General features: G+C 43.1%; 1 protein-coding gene across 1 annotated transcript; it reads right to left on the reverse strand.

Moving 5' to 3' along the window:
- Nucleotides 1-1,172: 1,172 nt before the first annotated feature.
- si:dkeyp-97b10.3 lies at nt 1,173-19,717 on the reverse strand. Its single transcript, XM_041876064.2, has 16 exons — nt 19,250-19,717; nt 9,672-9,703; nt 7,865-7,897; nt 7,496-7,585; nt 7,319-7,354; nt 7,136-7,183; nt 6,863-6,909; nt 6,680-6,732; nt 5,983-6,460; nt 4,634-4,759; nt 3,847-3,982; nt 3,720-3,767; nt 3,513-3,584; nt 3,222-3,387; nt 2,949-3,070; nt 1,173-2,827 (listed from the first exon to the last, which is right to left on the reverse strand). Exons 1-16 carry the CDS (start codon nt 19,300-19,302, stop codon nt 2,799-2,801), a joined length of 1,569 nt encoding a protein of 522 aa, XP_041731998.1. The 5' UTR covers nt 19,303-19,717; the 3' UTR covers nt 1,173-2,798.
- Between the last annotated feature and the right edge of the window lie 1,344 nt (nt 19,718-21,061).

Raw genomic sequence — 21,061 nt, forward strand, 5'->3', positions numbered from 1 at the left:
GTTTTTTACTCACTTTTTGTCTCTCCCACAAAGTTATTGCTCTCTCCTATAGCGTCCATCACAATTACATGCACATGGCCAATTATGCAAATTCGGTGATTACGTCATTTAGCGACTTTTAGGACAGCCAATAGCTACTTTCCTTACTGAGGAGTTGGCAACACTGCTTTTACTCCTCAGTTTGCTCAAAGCGTGATGATGAGAGGTATGTGTTTATGTATGCTCCGGTCTTTTGAACGCACATGTTAGCAAATGTTTATAAATGCACAACAACAAAAAAAGCAAAAATGATATCGTCATTGATTTTGTGTTGTTGCACCACTGTTGGTATGAATATATATTAGCGTGAATGGGGATAATTTTCGAGTGCAACTTTGATTGCAACTTTGCAAGGCTAGCCCAGCTACTGTTAGCTTTGGGTGCGGGAGAGAGTCTCTTTCAGGGACAGACAGCGTGAGTTTTCTGACGGTTTTCTAACGGGCATTCTCCTCTGTCTTTTGTCTTTTGTCAGGCAAATATACTTATGTACAATATGAGAGTCCAGATGGCAGCATTAACGTTGCCTTGCATTTGTATCCATTCCATGCAGGTATGTTGTGAAATGTGACGTTTTTGTATTTCATGTTTAATGTTCCTAGTTAGCTGTCGTTCATTTTATTGCCAGGCCAGTCATGTCAGGAATTGCGTTGTCGCCTCATTAGTATGCCTTGGGTATAATAGTACACTAAAATAATGATTTAACACTTATTAGCAAATTATTGGTGTACAATGTTTATAAAAATTAAATGTGAGTCTTTTGAAAATATTTACATGTACATTTTGTACAGTGCATTTTTTTGTTGATGTGAGTTTGCTCAAAGCATGATGAGAGGCAAATATACTTATGTTTGAGAGTCCAGACGGCAGTATTAACGTTTGCCTTGCATTTGTATCCATTCCATGCAGTCATTAAAAGAGAGACAACGGGCAGAATTGTGTTCAGAGCATTCCTTTCCCTTCCACATACACCTCACCAGAACACAACGCAGAAAGGTAACGGTACCGAACTGGGTACATAGGCTATGACTTAATGAAACATTTGTGTTTACTAACAGTCATGAAGACCTCCATCAAGCTGTAGGCCTAACTCTACTAGCTGAAAAATATTTGCAATTAAAGAAATGAAATCAATCTTTCCAAAAAATTATTTTATTCAGTCAAATATTTGTAATCTTAGACACCATACCCAGAGCCCTACAAAGGCCCATACCTGAGGTGTAACATTACAGAAATGCACGTGTAAGGACTGGAATATTAATGATGGACTTTCTGAGAGATCACTCTGTGTAAACATATGGACACACTTGCAAATGGCATCCAATACCCAATATACAACTTAACTCATGGTTTTCCCTTTCATAATTTCAACAGTTAATCATTGTTACTCTCCCTGGTATATTTGGGTCCCAGTATCGGCAACAGTGACATCCCCATTGAAAGGTGTTTAAAATGAGTTAGTAGCCCTATTTATAAACAAAAAATCCTAAATTTGTTGTTTCTGGAATTCAGTCAATCCCACCATGTTCAAATGCACTGAGCGTGATTTCCAGGCTACAGAATGTACATGATTCAGGCTAAACAAAAGTAAATATTACCAATATTTTCTCTGAGATGAAGCTTAGCTATCACCACTGTCAGTTTGATGGCTCAATTTGGTCATAACACATAAAAACGAACAAACACAAACTGTACAAAAATAAAAACAATCACAGTTTAGTTTTAAAAAAACAGAGAAAATATGTACTCTGTATTAAAAGTACAGCTACACTCCTTGAGTGGTTGGTCCAAATCCATGAATAAGTGGCAATGCCTTGATTGAGAAATATCAAAATACAAAATATACAACGGCCCTGTTTGATAGCAGTTTCCATACTGCAGCACCATGTCTGTTACTGGCTACACATTTGGTACCTATTTCCCAGAACTCATCTATGACATAAGAGGTCTTCTCTGCACCGCAGCTTGTAGCATCAGCTCCTGGCTGTTTGGGGTACCTCTACAGCTTGATAAAACCTGCGTTATTCCAGGTTAATTAACCATTTGTGATTAAAACTTTGGTGCAATTCTCTTTCTGTGTCTTTGTTGAACTCCTGTTGTAATCCTGAGAGAACAGGAGGGGTGAAAAGCCAGGGTTTCCCACTACTAAACATCACTACTAGGCGGGGCACAAAGTTCTCTAGATCCAGCATCCAGGCCTGCAGGAATCAAACATTTCAGTTGAAGGCAATTGAATCCCAATTCTCTTGGGCTGGGAGGGGTTGACAGTGCTAGGCTGGGGTGCTGGCCCTGCCTAGGCAATGGCAGGAGACACATAATGCTTCTGATCTAGGATCAGTGTACCCTCCTCAAATCTTCTATTTATGAAGAAGGTATGCAAAGCTGACCTTAGATCAGCCTCTAGAGCAAGGACGGGCAACTCCAGTCCTCGGGGGCCGGATTGGTGTCACACTTTTGCCCCAGCCCCAGCTAACACATCTGACTCCAATAATAAACTAATTATGATCTTCAGTTTAGAATGCAATTAGTTTAATCAGCTGTGTTTGCTAGGGATGGGGAAATAATGTGACACCACTCCGGCCCCTGAGGACTGTAGTTGCCCTTCCCTGGTCTAGAGGAAACGTTCATACTACTCCATACTGCATAAGTAGAGGGATTTCTGTCTTCAAGGCAAGAGTTCAAACGTCTCTCTCCCATTGTCTCTCTGGCTCATTGACGACAGGGCTGCGGAAAGGCAGGGACCTGGGGAGGCCAAAGATATCTCATTTGGCAGCCTTATTGACCATCATATCTGAGGAGAAAACAGACAGAAAGAGACATACAGAAATTGGTGCAAGTTAGTAAGAGACAAGAATTAGTACAAATATGTGTGTGCGGACAGGTGATTGAGTGTGAGTGTGTGTGGCTCTAACCTTTCAGTGTCTTGTGGACCTCGTTGGGCAGGTCATCCAGCTCCTGTATACTCATCAAGAGGTGAGTGACAGTGGCTTGACCATTCGGCCTGGCAGTCTTCCAGCGCTCCAGCGCCTTAAACCTGAAACCCAATGCAAAAAAAGTTGAGTGTCACATTTAGGGTCACATTATCTAAAAAAGAAATGCTTCAATGAGAAACCCCCAAAATAATGGCTGGCAAGTAATATAAAGTTTAGTTTTAAGGGTGCAGATTCTATATCTATCTACTGTACCTCTGCATGATGACATCCTCCTCACTGGCCTGTATATCGTCCAGGTCTTTGGAGGACAGGTCCAGGCAACCGATAGCCACCTGCTTCCACTCCTTCCCCAGCTGCTTAGCCACCTGCATCAGCTGCTTGGATGACACGTTTGGGTCCTGCATTGTCCGTACTCCGTCTGGAGACAACAGAGGAATGTCAGACATTTAGGCGTTTTTTCAGGCCAACTGAACAGCAACTCAACAGGAATAAGACCACAGTAATAAAAGGCAAATGACACAATGGATGTGTTCAAACCATCACCTGACTCATCTGCACATTTACGTCTTTTTTTGGGCAGCTCTTCCTCTGATGTGCTGGTGCTTCTCTTCCTGTCTACAGAAGAGGAGAAAATCCCTGTCAATCAAAAGCTACTTTGTTATGATTGGATGAAAGTTGCTTGTGTACAGATAACTTAATATCCAATATTAGCCAATATTGAGAGGGGGCAAACAAAAATGACAAACTTACTATCTGTCCGTTTCTTTGGCTTTTCAACTGTATTGTCCACACAGTCACCTGAGAGGAAGATAAATTAATCTCCTGCACCTTAACCCACAACACATTACAGACAGATGCACAGCAGGTGTGTACATACCTTCTCTGATGGTGGCTGACCACACAGTCTGGTCGGACTCCGTCTCTACGAGGGAGAGCTTGAAGGGAGGGGGCTGCTCAAAGAACGCCTCAAAATATCCCTTCAATTTAGTCACGGCCAGCGTGAACGGCAAGTCCTGCAGGACACCATACACACACAACACAGACATATAAATAAACGCACATAGTACATACACTGAGTATACAAAACATTAAGAACACCTGCTCTTTCTATGACATACACTGACCAGGTGAATCCAGGTGAAAGCTATGATCCCTTATTGATGTCACTTGTTAAATCCACTTAAATCAGTGTAAATGAATGGGAGGAGACAGGTTAAAGAAGGATTTTTAAGCCTAGAGACAATTGAGACATGGATTGTGTACCATTCAGAGGGTGAATGGACAAGACAAAATATTTAAGTGCCTTTGAACAGGGTATGGTAGTACGTGCCAAGCGCATCGGTTTGTGTCAAGAACTGCAACGCTGCTGGGTTTTTCACGCTCAACAGTTTCCTTGTGTGTATCAAGAATGGTCCACCACCCAAATGACATCCAGCCAACTTGACACAACTGTGGGAAGTATTGGCGTTAACATAGGCCAGCATCCCTGTGGTACATTTTCGACACCTTGTAGAGTCCATGCCTCGACGAATTGAGGCTGTTCTGAGGTCAAAAGGGGGTGCAACTCAATATTAGGAAGGTGTTCTTAATGTTTGGTATACTCAGTGTACATTACATAGGTCAGTGCTTACTGGTTATGCAGTAATGGTTGAATGAACCCTCACCGCAGGGCTGATGTCTCCCTCTGGTTCACTCATGAGGCGGTACCTCCTCTCATCCAACTTACAGGTGGGTGGCTTCTCTACCTTCAGGTAACGCTTGTTTGCGCCACGCACCTCCTTCCCTATGTCCTAGAGTGAGGGGTAGAGGAGGAGAAAGAGAGGCAGAGAGACAGTGAAAGAATGAAAGGAATAGATAGAAGTGGACCAGTGATTTTAGGTAAGCAAGAGATTCAAGGGTGGGGATGACTATTCCCAGTTCAGGAAACCTGGAAGCTCGTGGAGGGAGATGTTTTCCACGGTCAACAACTCCTTTCCCTGGCCAGTTAGGTAGGGTTAAATGGACTGTTCTGAAGCTGAGTGCTCTGATGTGTGCTCTCTAGTGCTAACTGTGCCACTAGAGATCCTGGTTCGAATCCAGGCTCTGTCGCAGCCGGCCGCGACCGGGAGACTCATGGGCGGCGCACAATTGGCCCAGCGTCGTCCAGGGTAGGGGAGGGAATGGCCGGCAGGGGTGTAGCTCAGTTGATAGAGCATGGCGTTTGCAATGCCAGGGTTGTGGGTTTGATTCCCACGGGGGGCAAGTATAAAAAAATAAAATAAAAATTTAAAAAATGTCGCTCTGGATAAGAGTGTCTGCTAAATTACTAAAATGTAAATGTAAATATGTGTCTCTGCTGAGCTCAGTTATTCAGTCACTCAGCCATTCCCCTCACCACAGATACTACTATCACACTAATACACATGCCACTGATACTACACATTACCAGCAATCAAACCACATTTCAGGAACTGGGTGACATGACCTAAGAGACGGTGTAATATCACAGAGTAGATATTCACTGTGGTCTATATTTGATATCACATGGTGTTACTATCCCAATCTAAGCCTATCAGTTGGCAAAACATTGTCATTTTAACCAGTGTTGCCCACTGGGCTAGTTTCAGATCTAATGTATGAGGTTTGGGGTTTCCATCTGAGTTGTTCCTAGATACAGATACACAACTCAATACACAATCATTTGTGTTTATTAATACGCACCAATGCCCTTTGATACAGTGACAAATGAACTCATCTTGATCACCACACACACACACACACACACACACACACACACACACACACACACACACACACACACACAGACACACACACACACACACACACACAAACAGACCGCAGACCTCCAGTGTGATGTGATTTCCCTCAGTAGAGACCACAGTGTGAGAGGCACAGAGTGCCAGGAAGTCGGGCCAATGGGCATTACAATCCCTCTGATCACGTTCACCTCTTTGCTCTGACTCAGTAACATGTTACAGTAATGATCCACACACACACTCTGTGTCCCTCTCACCTTAATGTCGGAGGAGTTGTTGGTGGCCAGGTAGATGCGAAAGGAGTAGGAGTTGTTCAGAGCCAGTTCTTTATACACCAGGACCACCCCATGGTGCTCTACAGGCTTGCTGCTCTGGACAATGGGCCCCACCGGGGACAGGGACGATACACGCCACTTTACATGGCTGCAAGAGTGGTCTACCGAGGGCTCGATCACCGGACAGCTGTCCTTCATATGCAGGACACTGAAGGTCATTTCACTGTCGGGATCAGCGAGGCAGAGGGAGTGAGGGAACTGGATGGAGGTGAGGATGGATGAGGGGCTGTTGACACAGTCCACGTTGAAGATGGGCCCAGCGAACCACCAGGAGTCCCTGAGGAACATGCCGAACTTGGACCAGGACAGGACCGAGTAGCAGATCAGGACTCTCTCTGACACCTCAAACACCAGGCCGGTGACAGAGCACTCATATGTCCCCTCTCCCTCCAGCTGCACCCTGACACACAGAACCAGAGAGATGGACAGACTCATACCAGTCAGACAGACACTCAGCAGGAGAGGTATTAGTGGTTTGGGGATTTTCTTTTTTATAAAAAAAAGAGGTAGATACTAAGTGAGTAAGAGATTTAGAGATGGAGAAAAAAGAGGGAGAGAGAAGGAGAAGCTGAGTGAGAAAGAGAAGGAACGAGGCTACAGGTAGAAGAGGTACACTCACTGTAGGCGTCCTTTAGAGATCTTCCTGGGAGTAACCAGTTCATTGCCTTGACTCTGACAGACAAACAGACATGGTACTAAGATTAGCCCCTGTTCCTCTAGTGAGTCTACAGCCATTCTGTACGTCTCTGAGATTTAATTACGCAACTATCATTCAATTCCACAATCAAACAAATGTACTTACCTGCTGGACAGCCTTGCATTTTTCACAGCATGGCTTGGGGGGCACATCTGACAAAGGTGAGGTCAAAAGTCAAACTAGGCACTCCCTGTTGAGGAATACTCTACCTCTCAGACTATGATTTGCAGACACATTTTCATAAACCTATGAATGCACCCAGATATCCTCTCTCTAGCCTTTCAACCATTACGATATCCTTTATCTAGGATAGCTAGGCCTTTTGTGGAAAAAGCTAAACATTTGATAGTAGAATGACTTTTGTCAAACTGAGGATACCTTTAGCAAGGGAAACCTCTGCATCAGGTTGAGGAGCCGACTCTGATTCTGTGGAGAGAGAAGTTACTCCTCATGAAGGAAGTTGGGGGAGAGGAGCAGTAATTCTACTCAGGTCATTCCAAGAGGCATGATAAGGCAGATATACTCTAAGGCATTGTGTCTGATGTTTTAGTTCCCACTCACCATTACTGGAACCCTCAACGTCAGGCTCCTCTGATTCTGTTGGGACAAACAAAAAAAGAATTCAATTATTTCTAAAAAGATCCAAAGACACAACCCAGGTGCTGGTGTGAACGTGTATCATCACCGTTTGGAAATTATTTTGATGAATCTGAAAAAATGAGGCTGTGATTTTCTCACCTCCTTCTTTCTCAGCAGAGATGTCTTCCTCCTCCTCCTCTTCATCCTCCTCTTCTTCAGAACTTTCCTCTGTAGATGTCCCTGCATTGTCTGTCGGAAAAATCCATAAGACATGGAGGGATGAACTTTGAAAACGTTTCTCATTCTAAGTGTACTTTCAAATAGAGAGGGGTGAGGGAAATGGATTGGTAGTTCAAACATGACTTGAGAGGGGGTCTATAGGCCTACATGCAGCTCAGAGACCATTAGAGTTCTGTTTGAGTAGTGTTCACAGAGAGGACGGGAGGGGGGCTTGTCTTTGAATGAAATCTCACTCTATAAGGATTTCTATACGAGAAAAATACAAACAAACTGCAAAGGTGTGCCTACCTGAGCCACTGTTATCACTTTCAGTCAGATTACCTGGAACAACAGAACTTTTATTAGAGGTGTCTTGGGTAAGGGGATTAGGAACTCTCCTCTCTCAATCTTTCCACTCCACTTTACCCATAATGCAGAGAGGTTTACAGTAACCCCAGTGGACTGGCCCTCTTTGGGACCATCCCCAAACAACACCAGCCCATCCCCTGAGAGCGTTCTGACAACACCTAGAAAGGCGATCTGAGAGTCTCTAATCATGTCTACCCTAACATAGGCCTATTACTGTTATCAATTTGGAGCCTTTTATTTATTGTTTGACTCAGCATTATCTCAATTTTGCACTTCTGTTGGCAAACTGTGACTAATGATGAGCTCATCAGTGTATACCCTCTTCACTCACATCACACCACATTGCTCATCTGAAACTTCCACTCTGATTCCTCACTAATGTAGATGAATGCACACTGTATACAGTATGTATATGAGCATATTGTAATTCTGTGATATGTCTGTGGTTTTCCTATGTATAGTGCTGAGGGCACCTGTGTCAGAGCTGTAACTGTTTGCACTTACATTTTAGTAATTTACAGAAGCAGATACTCTAATTCAGAAATTCAGAATGACTTATAAAACTGTATGCTTCATACTGTAAGTGCATCTAAAGTAGGGCTGTGACGATTATGGATAACAATTCATTGCCATGCAAATGGTCACAGTTATTGTTATAATTGTCATTTTAGTATCTTTTTTTGATTTTCTAATGCATCTTTGAAAATAAGCTATGAGATACCTATTGAATACAACACAGCTTTGGTGAAACCATTTCTCAAAAGCTAATTGTTTTGACTACTTTTGGAAATGAAGCTTCTCCTCCCAAATCATTGTAAAATGATTACCAACTTTACCCTTTTCATGTATAAATGAAAAAACTGCTACTGGGTAAACTATATCTACTTGAAAATAAAATTGAATCCCCCCTCTTAAAATGAATGTATTAAGAAGATTATGAAATTATTTTTTCATGGTTATTGTCAATAATTGTCGGTTACATGATTATGCCTGACCTAATCTAAAGTGAGACTCTGGCCAGAGTGAAGTGAACTGGTGCCCTGGTGCACAGCCATGGCAGAGAGGAAGCTAATAGATGGAGCCTGTCATCTCAGACTGAGAACCAGCCCAGGTCTCTCTCTCTGCTCTACATCCATCCCTCTAGCTCATTCTTTTTTTTACATTTTTACTCATTTAGCAGACACTCTCATCCAGAGCAACTTACAGTTAGTGCATACATTATTATTTTTTTCATACTGGCCCCCCGTGGGAATTGAACCCACAACCCTGGCATTGCAAATGCCATGCTCTACCAACATCCCTGCCGGCCATTCCCTCCCCTACCCTGGACGACACTGGGCCAATTGTGCGCCGCCCCATGGATCTCCCAGTCGCGGCCGGCTACGACAGGGCCTGGATTCGAACCAGGATCTCTAGTGGCACAGCTAGCACTTAGACCACTGCGCCATTCTCCCTCCATCTCTTGCTCTCTCTCCCTCCCTCTCCCATCATCTCTTTCCCCCACATCTCTCCATCTGTGTCCTCATATGCCTCCTATCGCTCTCTGCCTCATCTAACATCCACTCCGTTTACTCTCAGACAGCCTGCTTTATCAGCCCAATATACACACACACACACAGATATTTTTACAGGTGATGACTGCCATCTGCTGGTCTAATTTCAGATCACATTCATTCAGGACTTTTTGCTACATGAGACAAAACAAAACATGTCATGCACAAACAAACAAAGAGTGAACGGTCCTCACCCTTCTGGTCAGGTGCAGGGATGTCTCCATCTCTGTAGGTTAAAAGAGAAAGGAAATTATAAGGGCATCCCAAGACGTTATCAAAATGGAGTTAAGAGAATACAACTTCAGTTTATGGGCCAGTGGGGGAGGGGATTATGGGTGTGGAGGAGAGGGGGTGGAGCTGAACTGTCCAGCTGCAGACCCATCTGTGTCTGCACGTCCTCTCTCTGATGTACACACGCTCTTCAACTGAGGCACAAATACAGGAAGTGGAGAAGCTGCAAACATCTCACGTTCATGACACCAGCCCATCCTCCAGTGTGGTGTGGAACCCCCACCACCTACATCCTGACCCAGTTTTACACACTATTGTTGGACGGCTGGTACTGCAAAGCCATGGAAAGGTACTGCCCGATAATAGTGCTTGTGATTCTAAAGCGTAAGTTCTTAAAGAGACAGTATCAGAGAACACCAAAAGTTGATCTAAGATCAAGACACAAAGGGAAGAGTTTTGCAGTCAGCAGTGTTACAGGTTTATATAACCCATAATAATGTGTATCATCCTGAGGTTGTCTCTCAGACGCAGACAAAGCGTGTCGCTTGTTGATTCAGTCTGTGACTTGTTTGAACACGTCTATGGGCGCCTGCCGCCTAGGGACTCAGTGTAGAGCTAGCGATAATAGAAAGTGCATTCGTCATGGTGCCAACCTCACAAGAAGAACACGTTCAGCATGTGCAGGGAACTAGGTCAAAAGTATTTTTTTTATTTTTTATTTTACACCATCATAAAAATACTGACCGTTAGGTGATCAAAACCAGAGTTGACTCAAGTGTAGTCTTTAATGCCTTACCACAGAGGAGATGAGGAATACATAGAAACACTTTACTAAGTTACCATGTGTTTATAACCTCTTTGATAATAAGAATGTAATTAATCATGATAACTGGGCATGATACAGTGAGGGAAAAAAGTATTTGATCCCCTGCTGATTTTGTACGTTTGCCCACTGACAAAGAAATTATCAGTCTATAATTTTAATGGTAGGTTTATTTGAACAGTGAGAGACAGAATAACAACAACAAAATCCAGAAAAACGCATGTCAAAAATGTTATGAATTGATTTGCATTTTAATGAGGGAAATAAGTATTTGACCCCCTCTCAATCAGAAAGATTTCTGGCTCCCAGGTGTCTTTTATACAGGTAACGAGCTGAGATTAGGAGCACACTCTTAAAGGGAGTGCTCCTAATCTCAGCTTGTTACCTGTATAAAAGACACCTGTCCACAGAAGCAATCAATCAATCAGATTCCAAACTCTCCACCATGGCCAAGACCAAAGAGCTCTCCAAGGATGTCAGGGACAAGATTGTAGACCTACACAAGGCTGGAATGGGCTACAAGACCATCGCCAAGCAGCTTGGTGAGAAGGTGACAACAGTAGGTGCGATTATTCGCAAATGGAAGAAACACAAAAGAACTGTCAATCTCCCTCGGCCTGGGGCTCCATGCAAGATCTCACCTCGTGGAGTTGCAATGATCATGAGAACGGTGAGGAATCAGCCCAGAACTACACGGGAGGATCTTGTCAATGATCTCAAGGCAGCTGGGACCATAGTCACCAAGAAAACAATTGGTAACACACTACGCCGTGAAGGACTGAAATCCTGCAGCGCCCGCAAGGACCCCCTGCTCAAGAAAGCACATATACAGTGGGGAGAACAAGTATTTGATACACTCCCGATTTTGCAGGTTTTCCTACTTAGAAAGCATGTAGAGGTCTGTAATTTTGATCATAGGTACACTTCAACTGTGAGAGACGGAATCACATTGTATGATTTTTAAGTAATAATTTGCATTTTATTGCATGACATAAGTATTTGATACATCAGAAAAGCAGAACTTAATATTTGGTACAGAAACCTTTGTTTGCAATTACAGAGATCATACGTTTCCTGTAGGTCTTGACCAGGTTTGCACACACTGCAGCAGGGATTTTGGCCCACTCCTCCATACAGACCTTCTCCAGATCCTTCAGGTTTCGGGGCTGTCGCTGGGCAATACGGACTTTCAGCTCCCTCCAAAGATGTTCTATTGGGTTCAGGTCTGGAGACTGGCTAGGCCACTCCAGGACCTTGAGATGCTTCTTACGGAGCCACTCCTTAGTTGCCCTGGCTGTGTGTTTCGGGTTGTCATGCTGGAAGACCCAGCCACAACCCATCTTCAATGCTCTTACTGAGGGAAGGAGGTTGTTGGCCAAGATCTCGCGATACATGGCCCCATTCCATCCTCCCCTCAATACGGTGCAGTCGTCCTGTCCCCTTTGCAGAAAAGCATCCCCAAAGAATGATGTTTCCACCTCCATGCTTCACGGTTGGGATGGTGTTCTTGGGGTTGTACTCATCCTTCTTCCTCCAAACACAGTGAGTGGAGTTTAGACCAAAAAGCTCTATTTTTGTCTCATCAGACCACATTACCTTCTCCCATTCCTCCTCTGGATCATCCAGATGGTCATTGGCAAACTTCAGACGAGCCTGGACATGCGCTGGCTTGAGCAGGGGGACCTTGCGTGCGCTGCAGGATTTTAATCCATGACGGCGTAGTGTGTTACTAATGGTTTTCTTTGAGACTGTGGTCCCAGCTCTCTTCAGGTCATTGACCAGGTCCTGCCGTGTAGTTCTGGGCTGATCCCTCACCTTCCTCATGATCATTGATGCCCCACGAGGTGAGATCTTGCATGGAGCCCCAGACCGAGGGTGATTGACCGTCATCTTGAACTTCTTCCATTTTCTAATAATTGCGCCAACAGTTGTTGCCTGCTCACCAAGCTGCTTGCCTATTGTCCTGTAGCCCATCCCAGCCTTGTGCAGGTCTACAATTTTATCCCTGATGTCCTTACACAGCTCTCTGGTCTTGGCCATTTTGGAGAGGTTGGAGTCTGTTTGATTGAGTGTGTGGACAGGTGTCTTTTATACAGGTAACGAGTTCAAACAGGTGCAGTTAATACAGGTAATGAGTGGAGAACAGGAGGGCTTCTTAAAGAAAAACTAACAGGTCTGTGAGAGCCGGAATTCTTACTGGTTGGTAGGTGATCAAATACTTATGTCACGCAATAAAATGCAAATGAATTACTCTGTCGTAGCTGGCCGCGACCGGGAGACCCATGGGGCGGCGCACAATTGGCCTAGCGTCGTCCAGGGTAGGGGAGGGAATGGCCGGCATGGATGTAGCTCAGTTGGTAGAGCATGGCGTTTGCAACGCCAGGGTTGTGGGTTTGTTTCCCACGGGGGGCCAGTATGAAAAAAAAGTAATAATAATGTATGCACTCACTAACTGTAAGTCGCTCTGGATAAGAGCGTCTGCTAAATGACTAAAATGTAAATGTAAATGTTAAAAATCATACAATGTGATTTTCTGGATTCTTGTTTTAGATTCCGTCTCTCACAGTTGAAGTGTACCTATGATAACAATTACAGACCTCTACATGCTTTGTAAGTAGGAAAACCTGCAAAATTGGCAGTGTATCAAATACTTGTTCTCCCCACTGTACATGCCCATCTGAAGTTTGCCAATGAACATCTGAATGATTCAGAGGAGAACTGGGTGAAAGTGTTGTGGTCAGATGGGACAAAAATTGAGCTCTTTGGCATCAACTCAACTCGCCGTGTTTGGAGGAGGAGGAATGCTGCCTATGACCCCAAGAACACCATCCCCACCATCAAACATGGAGGTGGAAACATTACCTTTGGGGGTGTTTTTCTGCTAAGGGGACAGGTCAACTTCACCGCATCAAAGGGACGATGGACGGGGCCATGTATCGTCAAATCTTGGGTGAGAACCTCCTTCCCTCAGCCAGGGCATTGAAAATGGGTCGTGGATGGGTATTCCAGCATGACAATGACCCAAAACACACGGCCAAGGCAACAAAGGAGTGGCTCAAGAAGAAGCACATTAAGGTCCTGGAGTGGCCTAGCCAGTCTCCAGACCTTAATCCCATAGAAAATCTGTGGAGGGAGCTGAAGGTTTGAGTTGCCAAACGTCAGCCTCGAAACCGTAATGACTTGGAGAAGATCTGCAAAGAGGAGTGGGACAAAATCCCTCCTGAGATGTGTGCAAACCTGGTGGCCAACTACAAGAAACGTCTGACCTCTGTGATTGCCAACAAGGGTTTTGCCACCAAGTACTATGTCATGTTTTGCAGAGGGGTCAAATACTTATTTCCCTCATTAAAATGCAAATCAATTCATAACATTTTTGACATGCGTTTTTCTGGATTTTTTTGTTGTTATTCTGTCTCTCACTGTTCAAATAAACCTACCATTAAAATTATAGACTGATAATTTCTTTGTCAGTGGGCAAACGTACAAAATCAGCAGGGGATCAAATACTTTTTTCACTCACTGTACCTGCAGATAAGGTCCTAAAACAATGATTGAATTGTGACCAAAATTCATAGGCTATTTCTAGTACTGTGTAGTGACATCATTAGAATATTGTCTCTCTTTTAGATTGAATGAAACCTGATAAGCCAGTGGTCCTCATCCTCATTGTCCTCAGACAGAAGTACAGGAAAGTACACACAGCCAACAGGTTTCTGTATCACAACACAACTGTTATAGGTTTCCATGGCAATCATATTCACACATGTACTCTGCCCTCTTTCTGCCTCTATCCATCTCTCTGTCTATTATTTTCCTACCCTCTATTTCTCTTTATTTCTCTTTGCCCTCTCTTCAACCCTGGCCTCTCACCATCTCTTACTTCTCTCCCACTCATTTTCATACAAAACAACCATCCCCTTCCTTCTTCTCTCTCTCACTATTTCTTCTCTCTGTATGTGTCTCTGTGGTGCGATAAGGCAACAGTTTTTGCATGTTTCCTACAGCCTTATATAAACACACTGAAAGCCTGTGAACAAGAGATAGGCAATAGTCAGTTAGTGCTAGTGTTATAGTTTATGTCACAGCTCCAATTTAGCCTTGTGTACCTCAGTAGGTTAACATATCACACACCATCAGTCACAACAGCATTAATGATACACTAAACTGTCAATAAGTTATAGAATATATGACCCCTCAGAATATATGAGGGTTCATATATTCTGCAGGTATTGTGCATTGTATTTTTATGTATACTGAACAAAACTATAAACGCAACATGCAACAATTTCAACAATTTTACTGAGTTACAGTTCATATAAGGAAATCAGTCAATTTAAATAAATTAGGCCCTAATCTATGGATTTCACATAACTGGGCATAGGCCCACCCACTTGGGAGCAAGGCCCACCCACTGGGGAGCCAGGCCCAGCCAATCAGAATGAGTTTTTCCCCACAAAAGGGCTTTATTACAGACATAAATACTCCTCAGTTTCATCAGCTGTCCGTGTGGCTGGTCTCAGAAAATCCTGCAGGTGAAGAAGCCAGATGTAGTGCTCCTGGGCTGGCGTGGTAACACGTGGTCTGCGGTTGTGAGGCCGGTTGAGCGGCTTATGGTAGAGAAATTAACATTCAATTCTCTGGCAACAGCTCTGGTGGACATTCCTGCAGTCAGCATGCCAATTGCACGCTCCCTCAAAACTTGAGACATATGTGGCATTGTGTTGTGTGACAAAACTGCACATTTTAGAGTGGCCTTTTATTGTCCCCAGGACAAGGTGCACCTGTGTAATGATCATGCTGTTTAATCATCTTCTTGATATGCCACACCTGTCCGGTGGATCTTGGCAAAGGAGAAATGCTCACTAACAGGGATGTAAACATATTTGTGCACAAAAGTTGAGAGAAATAAGCTTTTTGTGTGAATGAAAATGTTCTGGGAACTTTTATTTCAGCTCATGAAGCATGCGACCAACACTTTACATGTTGCGTTTATATTTTTGTTCAGTATAATTGAATATCTACAGTTGAAGTCGGAAGTTTACATACACCTTAGCCAAATACATTTAAACTCAGTTTTTCACAATTCCTGACATTTAATCCTAGTAAAGATTCCCTGTCTTAGGTCAGTTAGGATCACCACTTTATTTTAAGAATGTGAAATGTCAGAATAATAGTAGAGAGAATTATTTATTTCAGCTTTTATTTATTTCATCACATTCCCAGTGGGTCAGAAGTTTACATACACTCAATTAGTATTTGGTAGCATTGCTTTAAATTGTTTAACTTGGGTCAAATGTTTCGCGTAGCCTTCCACAAGCTTCCCACAATAAGTTGGGTGACTTTTACCCCATTCCTCCTGACAGAGCTGGTGTAACTGAGTCAGGTTTGTAGGCCTCCTTGCTCAAACACGCTTTTTCAGTTCTGCCCACAAATGTTCTATAGGATTGAGGTCAGGGCTTTGTGATGGCCACTCCAACACCTTGACTTTGTTGTCCTTAAGCCATTTTGCCACAACTTTGGAAGTATGCTTGGGGTCAATGGGTCAAGACCCATTTGCGACCAAGCTTTAACTTCCTGACAGATATATCCACATAATTTTCCTTCCTCGTGATGCCATCTACTTTGTGAAGTGCACCAGTCCCTCCTGCAGCAAAGCACCCCCACAGCATGATGCTGCCACCCCCGTGCTTCACGGTTGGGATGGTGTTCTTTGGCTTGCAAGCTACCCCCTTTTTCCTCCAAAGATAATGATGGTCATTATGGCCAAACAGTTCTATTTTTGTTTCATCAGACCAGAGGACATTTCTCCAAAAAGTACGATCTTTGTCCCCATGTGCAGTTGCAAACCGTAGTCTGGCTTTTTTATGGCGGTTTTGGAGCAGTGGCTTCTTCCTTGCTGAGCGGCCTTTCAGGTTATGACGATATAGGACACCTTTTATTGTGGATATAGATACTTTGTACCTGTTTCCTCCAGCATCTTCACAAGGTCCTTTGCTGTTGTTCTGGGATTGATTTGCACTTTTCGCTCCAAAGTACGTTCATCTCTAGGAGACAGAGCGTGTCTCCTTCCTGAGCGGTATGACGGCTGCGTGGTCCCATAGTGTTTATACTTGCATATTATTGTTTGTACAGATGAACGTGGTACCTTCAGGCATTTGGAAATTGCTCCCAAGGATGAACTACACTTGTGGAGGTCTACAATGTTTTTCTGAGGTCTTGGCTGATTTCTTTAGATTTTCCCATGATGTCAAGCAAAGAGGCACTGAGTTTGAAGGTAGGCCTTAAAATACATCCACAGGTATACCTCCAATTGACTCAAATGATGTCAATTAGCCTATCAGAAGCTTCTAAAGCCATGACATCATTTTCTGGAATTTTTCAAGCTGTTTAAAGGCACAGTCAACTTAGTGTATGTAAACTTCTGACCCAAAGGAATTGTGATACAGTGAATTATAAGTGAAATAATCTGTCTGTAAACAATTGTTGGAAAAATTACTTGTGTCATGCACAAAGTAGATATAAGTCACCAGTTTCACATCTCTCACCTTTAACTGCCCTGGGGTTCATGGTTACTCACCACACAAACATGATTCATTATTTACTACACAAAGGAGACAATGTAGAACGTTTTCTGCATTTATACAACTACATTTTACGGTATAAAACATTACCAAGATTGTAGTAACATTGTGGTTACAGAAGTCATATTGGTAAAAAAAAAAAAAGTCCTTGACTATCAAGCTTCACTGGAAAAAGTCCCAATAGTCATTGGGATTCAACATTATTCTATAGCAACCTTTTGGTACATAGATGCTCCTATACATTTAACAACAAAGCTAGTTTCCCTTTACAATATTCAAGCACTTTCACATGGCAGGTGTCTAATGAAGAACGACCTGGTTTGCACGCTTTTAAACAGCTGAAACAATGTAACTTGAGACATGTCGATCTTGCTGCTGGTGACTCTCAGATCCACCTCTACGCAGACGACACCATTTTGTATACATCTGGCCCTTCATTGGACACTGTGTTAACAAACCTCCAAATGAGCTTCAATGCCATACAACACTCCTTCCGTAGCCTCCAACTGCTCTTAAACACTAGTAAAACTAAATGCATGCTCTTCAATCGAACGCTGCTGGCACCCGCCCACCCGACCAGAATCACTACTCTCGGCGGGTCTGACCTAGAGTATGTGGACAACTACAAATACCTAGGTGTCTGGTTAGACTGTAAACTATCCTTCCAGACTCACATGAAGCATCTCCAATCCAAAGTTAAATCTAGAATCGGCTTCCTATTTCGCAACAAAGCATCCTTCACTCATGCTGCCAGACATGCCCTCATTAAACTGACAATCCTACCGATCCTTGATTTCGGCGATGTAATTTACAAAATAGCCTCCAACACTCTACTCAGCAAATTGGATGTAGTCTACCACAGTGCCATCCGTTTTGTCACCAAAGCCCCATATACTACCCACCACTGTGACCTGTACGCTCTTGTTGGCTGGTCCTCACTACATATGCGTCGCCAAACCCACTGGCTCCAGGTCATCTATAAATCACTGCTAGGCAAATCCCCGCCTTATCTTAGCTCATTGGTCACCATAGCAACACTCACCCCTAGTATGCGCTCCAGCAGGTATATCTCACTGGTCATCCCCAAAGCCAACACCTCCTTTGGCCGCCATTCCTTCCAGTTCTCTGCTGCCAATGACTGGAACGAACTGCAAAAATATCTGAAGCTGGAGACTCTTATCTCCCTCACTAACTTTAAGCATCAGTTGTCAGAGCACCTTACCGATCACTGCACCTGTACACAGCCCATCTGAAATTAGCCCACCCAACTACTTCATCCCCATATTGTTATTTATTTTGCTCATTTGCACCCCAGTATCTCTATTTGCACATAATCTCTTGCACATCTATCATTCCAGTGTTAATACTAATTGTAATTATTTTGCACTATGGCCTATTTACCTCCATAACTTGCTACATTTGCACACACTGTATATATATTTTCTGTTGTATTTTTGACTTTGTTTTGTTTACCCCATATGTAACTATGTGTTGTTATTTTTTATCGCACTGCTTTGCTTTATCTTGGCCAGGTCGCAGTTGTAAATGAGAACTTGTTCTCAACTGGTTTACCTGGTTAAATAAAGGTGAAATAAATAAATAAATAAATAAAAAGACAAAGTAGCCTAACTATGGCAGTACAAAATGCAGTGGTGTAGGTCGAATACATGCAAGTGCTTTTGTTTTCAAGTTAAAAGAGACGCTTTTATTGAGAAACCAAACATTATTGTTTCTTTGGGTTGGCCTACAGAATAACATCGTTCTATAGTTGTAACTCGCGGTATAGCCATATTGCTTGGGCGATGGGCATGCTTGTGTTATGATCAGTCAACAACACAGCATCTTGTGCGCTACAAAGCGAACATGGCGTCCCCTCCTTTCACTTTTGGGGTCTGTTTTCAATTAAAGAAAATTACATGGTTGTAACTATTTTGGGTCTTAAGTGTTTTTTTTTTTATCGAGAACTAAATTGACAACTAAGGGTAGCAAGCAACAACAACAAAGAAACAGCTCTTTCCGGATTATACAGAACATTGCCGCTCGCATCTTTGTCAGTCTGAATGCAACCTCGTGTATTTAGGCTACGTGCAAGACTCTAAACCTGGGCATTATTTGGCTATGTATTTATAATGCTTACCCTTCATCCAGGTGACAAGCGGCCCCACAGCTCGCCATCTTCGCCACCATCATGTGCCCTTTGAGGAACTTTCACTTTAGGTTTTGATTTGGTCGTTTTTGCTTCACGGTCGTGATGTTCGGTGATAGCACCTGCCTGTCTCTCTGTCAGCAATAATCTCCTTTTAAAATGATACCTTGACTTTACATCAAATAGGACGATGTAAGACTCAACGCAGCTCTCGTGGTTCACTTTGGCATTGTTATGCTTTACGCATGTTTTTGTACGCATTATGATTTTTTTTTTTTTTTCAATAGATCAATTTTCATTTTACGCATAAAGTCATTTCGCCAAAAACAGAGCTCTCAAAACAAATACACTCTCCCATAGTAGGCATAGGTTTAGTAGTTGTAACATTGGCTAGTTTACCAAATTAAACTCTAAATTTGAGTTTAGGCTAAAATATGATACCATACCACAAGTGCGCACGAACAGCTCAGTGGGAGGAGTATATTATCCCGCTTTCAGTTTGGGCCAATGATTTACATACCTCTAGTCCGCTTTTTTATTGAAACAAAATGCCTGGCTGCATGGCTCTTCTGGGTTTCTTTCCCGTCAATTCTGATCCAGGGGGGTGTATGTAAATAGATGTACCATAAGGAAGATTATCTGGCCGGCCAATATCATTTTAATTGTTAAAGATGACTAAAGTTGACAGCTTTCATGCTCAAATAAGGCTACTGATAGGAACATAAATAGTCATCCTGCTGTCTCCGTTGTATTAAATGGTCAGAACCTTTGATATCGAGGCGTTACATTGTAGATATTTCTCACCATTTGATTGAAACATTGTATCTATCCAAAGTAGGTCACGTTAAGGGTCTCCTGTCAAAAGTTTATTTTTTAGCGGGAAAATATAAACCCGTAAAGCTGCAGTACACGAAACCAACCGCTAGATGTCAGAATCTACAATAAGAAAAACACAAATCAAATCAAATCACATTTTATTTGTCACATACACGTGTTTAGCAGATGTTATTGCGGGTGTAGCGAAATGCTTGTGCTTCTATCGCCGACAGTGCAGTAATATCTAACAAGTAATATCTAACAATTTCATAACATATACCCAATACACACATCTAAGTAAGGAATGGAATTAAGAATATATACATACATGGACAAGCAATGACAGAGCGGCATGGACTAAGATACAGTAGAATATTATAGAATACAGTATATACAATGAGATGAGTAATGCAAGATATGTAAACATTATTAAAGTGACTAGTGTTCCATTTCTTAAAGTGGCCAGTGATTTCAATAGGCAGCAGCAGCCTCTAATGTGCTAGTGATGGCTATTTAACAGTCTGATGGCCTTGAGATAGAAGCAGTTTTTCATTCTCTCGGTCCCAGCTTTGATGCACCTGTACTGAACTCGCCTTCTGGATGATAGCGGGGTGAACAGGCAGTGGCTCGGGTGGTTGATGTCCTTGATGATATTTTTGGCCTTCCTGTGACATCGGGTACTGTAGGTGTCCTGGAGGGCGGGTAGTTTGCCCCCGGTAATGCTTTCGGCAGGCTGCACCACCCTCTGGAGAGCCCTGCGGTTGCGGGCGGTGCAGTTGCCGTACCAGGCGGTGATACAGCCCGACAGGATGCTCTCAATTGTGCATCTGTAAAAGTTTGTGAGGGTTTTAGGTGCCAAGACACATTTCTTCAGCCTCCTGAGGTTGAAGAGGCTCTGTTGCGCCTTCTTCACCACACTGTCTGCGTGGGTGGACCATTTCAGTTTGTCAGTGATGTGTACGCCAAGGAACTTGAAGCTTTCCACCT

This window comes from Coregonus clupeaformis, chromosome 5 (genome assembly GCF_020615455.1).
Source record: "Coregonus clupeaformis isolate EN_2021a chromosome 5, ASM2061545v1, whole genome shotgun sequence".
NCBI lineage: Eukaryota > Metazoa > Chordata > Actinopteri > Salmoniformes > Salmonidae > Coregonus > Coregonus clupeaformis.